Source organism: Brachyhypopomus gauderio, chromosome 3, assembly GCF_052324685.1.
Source record: "Brachyhypopomus gauderio isolate BG-103 chromosome 3, BGAUD_0.2, whole genome shotgun sequence".
Taxonomy (NCBI): Eukaryota; Metazoa; Chordata; class Actinopteri; order Gymnotiformes; family Hypopomidae; genus Brachyhypopomus; species Brachyhypopomus gauderio.
The window spans coordinates 177,501-189,276 of record NC_135213.1 but is presented as its reverse complement, the minus strand read 5'-3'; the positions used below and the strand labels follow the sequence as shown (position 1 = coordinate 189,276).

The 11,776-nt window shown below is 48.1% G+C and overlaps 1 protein-coding gene across 1 annotated transcript in view; it reads right to left on the bottom strand.

Annotated features, from left to right (window-relative positions):
* Positions 1-6,079: 6,079 nt before the first annotated feature.
* The window catches only part of lmbrd2a (LMBR1 domain containing 2a), a 14,927-nt gene continuing 9,230 nt past the window's right edge, over positions 6,080-11,776 (bottom strand). Inside the window, exons 15-18 of the mRNA XM_076998679.1 lie at positions 10,449-10,495; positions 10,187-10,289; positions 8,389-8,473; positions 6,080-8,032 (exon numbers count right to left, since the gene is read on the bottom strand). Coding sequence (XP_076854794.1) covers positions 7,969-8,032; positions 8,389-8,473; positions 10,187-10,289; positions 10,449-10,495 — 299 coding nt within the window. The 3' untranslated portion in view covers positions 6,080-7,968. The remainder of the gene's footprint in view (positions 8,033-8,388; positions 8,474-10,186; positions 10,290-10,448; positions 10,496-11,776) is intronic.

Here is an 11,776-nt window from a genome sequence, read left to right as displayed (position 1 = left end):
GCCACATATACATTTATGTCGCCCCCACCCGCAATCCTAATATAAATTGAAATAATTAAATTTAGTACTTTAAATTTTCTTATGTATTTATTAAAACAGCAATATAGCGATGGATCGCGCTGTCCCATTTCTTACCACAGTCCAAACACATGCCGTCAGGTGACATACAGCAACACTTTCTGATATCTATCACAACAAGCAAATGGTAGACCTGGGGTAATCAATTAAATCTTTCCGCGGTCCATTTCTGGCAGATAGCTCAGACCTTAGGTCCGGGTCCGCGGTGGCGAACGAAAAGTGGCGAGGGGGGGGGGGGGGGGGGGGGGGTGGCGAACGAAAGTTGTTGAGCGGGGGGGGGGAACGTAACACTCAAATGGGTGGTGAACGTAACACTCGTCTGAAAATAAATTCTCCGGTTTAAAATATAGTCTCCCGTAAAAAAAATTTTGGCATTTGGGTCCGTATCCAGTTAATCATGAATGTGATTGGGTCCGGACAGGGCGGCGTTCGGGTCCGGATCCGGACCGCGGTCCGCCATTTGGTGATACCTGTGGTAGACATTTTCCATCTCCATTAATTACAATGGAATATGACCTCCATACATCAGACTTTCCTGTAGTTGGCTTAATTGTGGTGTATTCGTCTGTTTTAATTGAATTTTCCACACACTTTCCACCTGGTTGACCGTCTACAATCTACAAAATGATACCGTCTACAATATCTACAAAATGATACCGCCATTTCGGTATCAAAATGACGCACACTTCATGTTCACGTGATCAGTTGCTTAGCCAATATTTTGAATGAGTTTATTGCTTACTTACTGAACGATTAGTTGTTTTCGTCCTGTTCCTTATGCATGGAAATTATTGCGTTGTTATTATTATAATTTTCTAGACTATTTATTAATTTGCGGGATTTTTCTACATGTATATGCGGTCCCGCTCCCGCATCGCCTGGACTAATTAAACTCCCGCTCCCGCCAATAACAATTCAATTCTGTCCCGCGCCGCAAGATATTCTGACGGGTCCTGCGGGATTACAGCAGGAGTGCAGACCTCTATTATGCAGATCCCACCCTTAATGGAAGATGGAGTATAGTGACTAAGCAATTGAGGACAGTCAGGATGTTTTTCATCACTGCTCAGTTCTAGCAGTGCAAAGTCCAACTAGAGATGCATAACCATCTCTAGGGTTTACAGAGAATGGTCCAAAAAAGAGAAAATATCCAGTGAGCGGAAGTTCTGAGGGTGCAAAAGCCAGGCTGGTTGTAATGGTGCAAGGGTGGGGGGGTATTTTCCTGGCACACTTTGGGCCCATTAGTACCAATTGAGCATCGTCAACGCCACAGCCTACCTGAGTATTGTTGCTGACCATTTCAGCAACAATACTCAGTCAACTCCTGGACTGTAACGTGGCTCGCGCCACGGAGCGAGGAGACGGACACAATCCCTGAGAAGAGCGAGATTTATTGCAGGGCATTCCATAATCGTCATCGTAGTGGCAAGCAGGGGTCATAATAGGAGAGCCATCAAGGTTGGACAGGTACAGGGGCATAACGATACGGAAAGCAACAAACGACAGCGGGGCAACACGAAACTGAGAAACACATAAACGGTCAGACATCCAAAACAACCGACAACCAGACTGGGGAAATACAGGGACTATATGAACACTGAACTAAACTAGGAACAGGTGGGGACGATTATGACAGGGGCGTGGCGGACAGTCAGGGAATCTCAGAGACAACGAGCGGGGCAGGGTAAACAGGCACGGAACACAGACACGAGGGAACCCAGAGTGGCAGCCACGAGAGGGGGCGTTGCCCTACGTGACATAACCCCCCCTCAAAGCATGCCCCGGAGTGGCAGACAGGACAGGGACACCGACTAGGACAGGACAGGGAACTACGGCACACGGCGAGGGACAGGAACAGCAGACACAGGACAGACCAGAGGGACAGGACCGGGCAGAACAGGACATGGGACCTGGGGCACGGCAGGGACAAAGACAGGGGACATGGAGACTGGCCAGGAGCTGGGCCGGGACACGGCATGACACGGGACACAGGGGGGCAGGACAGGGCCAGGGCGAGGCACAGGAGCAGGACTGGACAGGACAGGACCGGGGACAGACACGGGAGCGGGGCCAGGGGACAGGGCAGGGGCGTACACGGAGGCAAACACGGCGTGGACGACAGAGACCGGGACAGGAACAAAGTGGGTCAAAACTTGGGGCACTGACATGGGGACAGGGACAGAGACGACACCACCGGAAACAGATACGGGAACAGGAACGCAGACCTTGACAGACACAACCACGGGGACAGGGACCAAAACAAAACCAGGGATGGGACCAGGGAGCAAGGGGAACACGGGCAACGGAACATAGGAGGCACAGGGCGGAGCAGGGGGAACACAGAGTCTATGCCCAACAGGGGGCAGCACAGTCTCAAAGGCAACAGGCGGGGTCCGCTGGCGTCCAGCGGGGACAGGAGCCGGCAGGCGGGCAGCGGGAACAGGAGCCGGCAGGCGGGCAGCGGGAACAGGCAGGGTCCGCTGGCGGGCAGCGGGAACAGGCAGGGTCCGCTGGCGGGCAGCGGGAACAGGCAGGGTCCGCTGGCGGGCAGCGGGAACAGGCAGGGTCCGCTGGCGGGCAGCGGGAACAGGCAGGGTCCGCTGGCGAGCAGCGGGAACAGGCAGGGTCCGCTGGCGAGCAGCGGGAACAGGAGCCGGCGTGGACGACCTCTCCTGGGTCGCAGGGACAGGAACCGGCGTGGACGACCTCTCCTGGGTCGCAGGGACAGGAACCGGTGCGGACGACCTCTCCTGGGACGCAGGGACAGGAACCGGCGCGGACGAGACGTCCTCGGGGGGCGTGACCGCCATGCTGACGTCCTCGGGGGGCGGAACCACCGGGCTGACGTCCTCGGGGGGCGGAACCACCGGGCAGACGTCCTCGGGGGGCGGAACCACCGGGCAGACGTCCTCGGGGGGCGGAACCACCGGGCAGACGTCCTCGGGGGGCGGAACCACCGGGCAGACGTCCTCGGGGGGCGGAACCACCGGGCAGACGTCCTCGGGGGGCGGAACCACCGGGCAGACGTCACCGGGGGGCGTGTCCGCCATACTGACGTCACCGGGGGGCGTGTCCGCCATACTGACGTCACCGGGGGGCGTGTCCGCCATACTGACGTCACCGGGGGGCGTGTCCGCCATACTGACGTCACCGGGGGGCGTGTCCGCCATACTGACGTCACCCCAGGTTTCAGCCAGCCACTCCTTTGTCGAGTGGCTTGTACGACCCCCAAAAAAATTCTTGGGGAGCTTACGGGGGTTAGCTTCCGGGAGCAGCGGAGGGAGGTCCTCTTCCAGCGAGACGACGACCTCATGCGCTGTGGCGGCGGGGCTCTGGACTGGGGGCGTGGTCTTCTTCCTTCCCCGGTCTGGCCTGCGCCTGGAAGAACATACAGACACAACTGCTTCTCGGTGGCTTTCATTGTGACTCCGCCTCGTCGGAGGTATCGGGAGCTCACAATGGCTTTTGAAAGCCAACCGAGAGCCAAGCCAGCGCTCGTCTGCACATTCATTCCGTCTGCTCGACTCTCGCGCTACAGGCTGGAGTTGGGCAGACACATAGCGCTTATCAGGGAGCTCGTCGCAAAAGCTGGAAACCGAAAGTGATTTCGCTTTGTTTTTATAGCGACGAGACTCCCCTGTACCCACAGCGCAAGGGGAATTCCTGTCTCTGGTTCGTTCACGCTGTAATACCGGAGAGTCGAACCGAATTAAACCAGCCAACATCTCATTACAGCGATTGAACTTACCAGAGTCTCGCTCTCTCGCTGTGTCCTTGAATGGTCGGTTGTTATGTAACGTGGCTCGCGCCACGGAGCGAGGAGACGGACACAATCGCTGAGAAGAGCGAGATTTATTGCAGGGCATTCCATAATCGTCATCGTAGTGGCAAGCAGGGGTCATAATAGGAGAGCCATCAAGGTTGGACAGGTACAGGGGCATAACGATACGGAAAGCAACAAACGACAGCGGGGCAACACGAAACTGAGAAACACAAACGGTCAGACATCCAAAACAACCGACAACCAGACTGGGGAAATACAGGGACTATATGAACACTGAACTAAACTAGGAACAGGTGGGGACGATTATGACAGGGGCGTGGCGGACAGTCAGGGAATCTCAGAGACAACGAGCGGGGCAGGGTAAACAGGCACGGAACACAGACACGAGGGAACCCAGAGTGGCAGCCACGAGAGGGGGCGTTGCCCTACGTGACATGGACACTCTGTGGTGCAACGTGGCATTGGTGGATGGAACGAGACATGATGTCACAGATAGCACATGGAGGTCTGTGCGGCCCTCCAAAGAAATGCCTCCCCACACTATTACTGACCCACTGCCAAATTATCATTTGTATATGAACCCCTCTGATAAAGCCTTGCTCACCCTTTGGCCACCCCTTGAAATAAGTCTAGCTCCACCACTGCCCCTGAGACCCAGAAGGCTTCTAAATGAGAGTCAGAAATTCTTTATTCTGATCCCAGAACTGGGATACACATAATACATAACATGACACATAAAAACACAGCCACACCCGCACAAACTTTAAGAGTTGCAAAGCATGGAGAAAAGCCACATCCATCCTTTGTTATTTATTATATTTCAAATCATTATATTTGTGAAATGGAAGGATCTCCAGTGTGTGTGTTCAACAGTACATGTACATCCTGAACTGTCCAGTTCGGTCCATGTGGCTTCAGATGTTGGAAGAGGTTCCACATATGCTCTTTTATTTAAAGTTATTTTTAAGTAGTCCATCTATAGATTAAACTTTATATTACTTGTATATTGTCAGTACTATACTGGGTGTAGGCAGGTCTCCAGTCAGAAAGACCTGGGTGTTGGGGGGTATCCTGGATGAAAGCTTTGGTTATTGGGACGTAACCTGTATTAAAGCCCTGGGTGTTGGGAGGTATCCTGGATGAAATCCCTGGTTATTGGGAGGTAACCTGGATTAAAGCCCTGGGTGTTGGGAGGTACCCTGGATGAAAGCCCTGGGTGTTGGGAGGTATCCTGGATGAAGGCCCTGGTGGATCTGTTGGCTGACATCTCTACAATATCATGGTCTTTAGGAACAGTGCCCTTAGCAAGATGGGGTGATGGTATCCATTTTTATGCAAGGGGCTTAGAGCGAGTGACAGATTATAGAGGGATCACATTTCTCAGCCTACCTAGGAACATTTTGCCAGGTCACTGGAATGGAAACTTCATCTGATGGTCAAGGACCTGTGGTACCATGGATCAGCATGGTTGGGTTTGCAAAAAAATTGTGGGGTACAATATGTGACTATTCCAGGTGAAATTTTATTTAGTAGTACAGGTTTAGCTGCTTGGCATCTCTGCCTGTGGCACCTCCTCCAGTGCACTCTGAGGTCAGCTGCCAGGTCATCAGCTGGTGCCACCGTTCACTGGTTTCACCCCTAGCCAGGACACCTCGCGGTGGGGGGGGGGACAGTGGTTCATGTGGGGACGTCTCCCCACACCACTCCCTGCAGCTGACCTCATTACGGTGTTGACCCCCAACTGCTATCTTTTCTCTGCAGCCATATCCAGAAATTCGCCTTTTCTGCCTCTTCCGTCAACTCCTTGGTTGCCCTCTTCAGGTTTGCTCCAGTCATTCCCGCAGTGCGGAGGAGTCGGACTGCAGACCCCCCTGCAAAGCGCCTACATCCGACCTCCAAAGGGGTGAATGGTCATGGCGCAGCCTCCCTTTGCACTCCTGCACCAGATACTTGGACCACTTGAGTTCATGTGTTACTGGTGCTCCTTCCTCCCAAGGCACGGTCAGTTCAATGATGAGGACTTTCTTGGCGGCCGTAGACCACATTACGATGTCAGGTCTTTGCATAGAGAGAGTTATCTCAGTTGGAAAAATGAGCTTTTGTCCAAGTCGAGACATCTCCCAGCTCTTGCCTGGGCTTAACAGACATGCTAATAATAATAATGTTAATAATACATGTGGAACAGATGTCTGTGGAAGTCATAAAAAATACATAAGATATAGGGAAATTTTTATTTGAGGTATTTCAGTGCACAAGAAGAGAAAATCAGATGGTGTTGAGACCACTTGATGTATGTCAGATATGCTGATTAGACCCCATGATGTAATAAAACCTCGGACAGCCTCACCTGATGCCACCACACTAATGAAACATTATTTAACATTGACTGTGATAAAGCTGTACATGCATCTTTAACATTGACCGCAAGAAATGAACCTGTACAAGCAGACTTAACAAAGAACACAGAATAATGGGAAACTAAGGGCAGGGGATGATGCAAAAATGATCGGTTACTGATTAAGCCTCTCAAAACACAAAAACATCAAAAACAGTACAAACAAATAAAAACCAAACAAAACCCCAAAAGGACAGACCACCCAATGAGCTGTGCCACATACAGGTGTAATATCTGAAGAGGTTGTCCAGGGTCAGAGTTTACACTACAGCATACTGGTATTAGAGCTGAAGACATTGTCCAGAGTTTATAACCACTCTATTGTTTTATAATGCCCTAGCAAACATATTTTATCATCATGTTTATCACTGTTTTTACCTTCCTAGTTGTTTGGGGGAAGTTACAGAAATCTACACACAAAAGTCCAAACTCACAGTCATGTGAAAACAGGAATCTGAACTTGTGATGTAGATGCAGCAGTTGCACAGAGGAAAGTTTTTCCTTATACCTTTTTTGACTCATACCTTTTTTGACACTATGAGCTGCCTTTGATGGCCCCTCCTCATCTAACATTACTCCCCCTCCACCCAATCTGTCCTTCCTTGAACCTCTCCACCTCCCCATCCCCCTCTCGTTCCCTTAAGACAATCCCCCTTTATAATGGTGTAGTTTGTGGAAAAGCTCATAGTTCCAAATGCTAAAGTATTAGAAAGAAATCAATTAATTGTCACAGTAATTGATATAAATAATCCTTTAAATATTTTTAAATATAACCTTTAAGCACACACATACACACACACACAAACACTCACAAATAAACACGCATGTTCAGTATTTTGTCAATAGTGACAGAGTGAGCATGTCAAGACACAGCAGAGACTCAGCTCCACCCCCAAACCCTTAGCTGAGACACAGCTCCACCCCCAAACTGTTCTGCAGCAGGGGAAAAGTGCCACACCCAACCCTTCATCAGCTCTGGGACACAGCTCCGCTCCCAAACTCTTCATCGGATGGGACTTGGCTCTGCCCCAAACCCTTCATCAGATGGGACTTAGTTCCGCCCAAAAGCCCTCATCAGCTGGGACACAGCTCTGCTCCCAAATGCTTCAGCAGTTGGTAGAAATGGACTCTCACTGATTAGTTTCAATCTAAAAGACTGCTGAGGCCTTGTGCTGCTTGAGTCCAGAGTTCAGCCTGGATGATTAGAACAAGCACCTCTACGTGGGTATAACATTGCTGTAGTAAATCAAATGCTGTATTAAGAAGCCTTTGCTAACTATTCTTCTGTAAAGAGACATCCAGCTCCCTGACCCTTCCTAACCCTAAAGAGACATCCAGCCCCCTGACCCTTCCTAACCCTAAAGAGACATCCAGCCCCCTGAGCATAACCCTCCCTGCCTGCTCCACACCACTCCATCTAGCACCAGACGGGGCCAGAAATACTGAGACATGCTGAGACAGAGTGAGCTGGTGGGCTGGAGATGTGGAGACGTGTTTCTCTGAGAGCAGCACACACACAGACACAAATGCACACAATCACACAGACTCACAAACACACATGACCGCATTACCGCATACATTATATGTATACCAACATAGTGACACACTCACTCAGATGCATACAATTAGGGCATTAGAGTAGGACACTTTAGAAAGAGTGTGGACTGAAAAAGTGCTAAGTTGTCTCTCTTTTTCTCTGTGAAACTTTCTCTCACACATCATCAAAAATGCGTGTGCGGGAGGCATAAGTGGCAAGGTATCGCCCCCCCACATACCTGCAGGAAAAAAAGAAAGAATTTATTGAATGCAACACAGCTGGTCTAGCTCTGGGAATACCAGAGACAGTCAGGTCAGGTGACCACAAAGTCCAGAGAACCAATCAGCTCTGGGAATACCAGAGACAGTCAGGTCAGGTGACCACTAAGTCCCTGGGACTCTGAAGTGAGTCCCAATGTCATTAGCTGGCTACTGAGCTGTATCTGGATTATGCAGTGTTGCTAAACCAAACATTGTAAACAATACTTTAAAATGCCCCTTCAGTGACGATGTGGAACAGTGGCTGTGGACTGGCATGTACTACTGTGTATAGTACATGAGTATAATCATGAGTGTGTGAGCACAGAATACAAACCTCCTGTCCCCCAGTTCCTGTGTGTCATCTCCAGTAAAATCTAGAGGCTCAACATCCTGTAGCAACTCTGACTGATCACATTGCTCTGTACGGCAGCAACACACACACACACACACACACACACACACACACACACACACACACACACACACACACACACACACACACACATTTAGTAGAATATATAAGCAACTCTGCCCAAACTTGTTAAAATATGCTCGCTCTCTCTTAATGCTGGAAGCAAATGCAACATAAAAAGTAGGCTATATTTACTCTTATACATTACCAATTGATACATGATCAACCATAATCATAAACATGTGCCATCATTACCACTCACTGTGTTCTGGAATTAAATATTTCATGTCTTAATCACAAATCTGACAATTAAAATTATGTAGCTAGCTAAGTGAACAGACATCTACATTCAGTCCATGAAAATGAATTACAGGATAGCGTTCACATTAATTTCACGAGCCATGGCAAACAATATTTTAATGCTCAACCTAAATGAAGGTTTGATGTGGTGTTAGTTAATAACTAATATGTTAGCTAATAACTAATACAGCACTAGGTTAGCTAATGACTAATATTGCACCGTGTTAGTTAATAACTGATATAGCACGGTGTTAGCTAATAACTTATGTAGCACTGTGTTAGCTAATGACTTATGTAGCACTGTGTTAGCTAATGACTTATGTAGCACCGTGTTAGCTAATGACTTATGTAGCACCGTGTTAGCTAATGACTTATGTAGCACCGTGTTAGCTAATGACTTATGTAGCACCGTGTTAGCTAATGACTTATGTAGCACCGTGTTAGCTAATGACTTATGTAGCACCGTGTTAGCTAATGACTTATGTAGCACCGTGTTAGCTAATGACTTATATACAGGGCTCTCAAGTTTTGAATTCATTTCAGAGTGTGAGAGTCGGTGGCGAACGTAAGTTGTCAAGCGTGGGGGGGGGGGGGGGGGGAACGACACGCTGTTGTTGTATTTCGCGATCGATCGCCAGTGGAGGGCGACATATATATATGGATCAGAGGTAAATAAACTAGATTTTTTTTTTTTTTCGCCGTGTGAAATCGGAAGTGTGGCGTGAGAGCGTGTGAAGACTGTAAAATGCGTGTCACACGCTCAATGCGTGAGACTTGAGAACACGGCTTATATAGCACCGTGTTAGCTAATGACTAATATAGCACCATGTTAGCTAATGACTAATATAGCATCGTGTTAGCTAATGACTAATATTGCACCGTGTTAGCTAATAACAAATATTGCACCGTGTTAGCTAATAACAAATATTGCACCATGTTAGCTAATAACAAATATAGCACTGTGTTAGCCAATACCTTATATAGCACCGTGTTAGCTAATAACCAATATAGCACCGTGTTAGCTAATAACCAATATAGCACCATGTTAGCTAATAACCAATATAGCACCGTGTTAGCTAATAACCAATATAGCACCGTGTTAGCTAATAACCAATATAGCACCGTGTTAGCTAATAACCAATATTGCACCGTGTTAGCTAATAACCAATATAGCACCGTGTTAGCTAATAACCAATATAGCACCGTGTTAGCTAATAACTAATATAGCACCGTGTTAGCTAATAACTAATATAGCACCGTGTTAGCTAATAACTAATATAGCACCGTGTTAGCTAATAACTAATATAGCACCGTGTTAGCTAATAACTAATATAGCACCGTGTTAGCTAATAACTAATATAGCACTTATTCATGAGGCAATGGAGTACTGCAGTATGCTCCCTCCCCCAGCAACACTCACCTGCTGTGCCGCCGGAGTGCTCAGACTCTCGGAGCTCTGAGTAGCTGCTCCGGCTGCGAGCTGCGTACTTCTCCTTCTGCTCACCATACCGCTCTCTCCACTCCTAATGCACGCACACACAACACAGTCACGCACTAACACTCATATATACACATACACACATAGGCCTACATGCTAATGTACTAACACACGCGCACCTACATGCTTGCACACTAACATGCACACACTCTACCACCCCAGCCAAGTGTAAAGAGTGACGTACCCTTTGCCTGGTCTCTCCTTCCTCACCTCGCTGCCTCTTCCTCCTCTCTGTAGGCAAATAGCACTTTCAACACTTCCCAACACTACCCAAATGGCCACCAGCACTGAATCTTATGTGAACAGTAAACAGGGTGGAGTCTGTAGCAGTGCATGGGGTAAAAATAGGTGGAGTCTGTAGCACTGGATGGGGTAAAAGTGGGTGGAGTCTGTAGCACTGGATGGGGTAAAAGTGGTTGGAGTCTGTAGGAGTGGATGGGGGAGTGTGATGGAGGGTGTTTGTCTGTATTAGTATCTATGTTTGTGAACATGCCTACTAGAGGTGTGCCAAAAAATCGATTCATATATCAAAAATCGATTCTCATTTACTACGATTCAGAATCGATTTTAAATGCCCCAAAATCGATTCTAAGTCGTGGTGAAGTCTCGCGTTATGTAATTACAAAATTACGCGAGACTTTACGCAGCAGGTTCTGGGACACACTCATGTGCGGAAAAGTTTCAAAACAAATGGAGGAAAGAGATATTCAACCTGTCCCGTCTTCATTTAAGGCAAAAATATGGGTTCATTTTGGTTTTTACCGAATGCTAGGGAAGACCGAACTTGACACAATGTTGCTTGTGTGCAAGGCTTGTGTAACACGGTGAGCACGGGAATGTACACACCGCGTGAAATAATATAGAGAAGGGTGGACCCAAGTGAATAATATAGAGAAGAGTGGACCCAAGTGCCGGCTCGCAAGAGCAAGACGTTTGATACTTGTCAAATGTATTAGCGAGAGGGAAACATGCACAGCGACCCAGAACGAACAGACAAAACAACACGGAAGACTCGACGCGCAAAAGAATAGAAAACAAAACCGTGAGGGTACGGAGTAAATAGGAAATACAAACGCGTGGAAAATAACACTCAACCGCAGAGAGACGGGAGAAAACGAAACCAAGGACGCCAGTAGAAGTAACTGGCAAAAAACGCCGCAGCAAAATAAAACCCTTCCCAAAAATAAGGGCAAAACAGATAGGAAGAAATACAGGATTGGGAAAACTTGAGATGAGTCAGGAAGCGACGCAGGAGATAGATACTCGAATAAGTAAAGAGAAAGCATAACAGAGAGAGGTGGTGAGACACCATTAAACGAGAAGCAACCACAGAGAAAGCAGGGACCTGGCTGTGTACGGTTACGCCGGTGAAACTGCATCCTAGCCAGCCCTAAGAGCTTGCAAAATGAAGCTAAAGAATTTTTGTAACACAACAAAAAGCATTTTATTTTACCAAAGCACATTATTTTTGTTCATTAAAAATGAAAGACACCTTACTTTCTGTATTTGTCA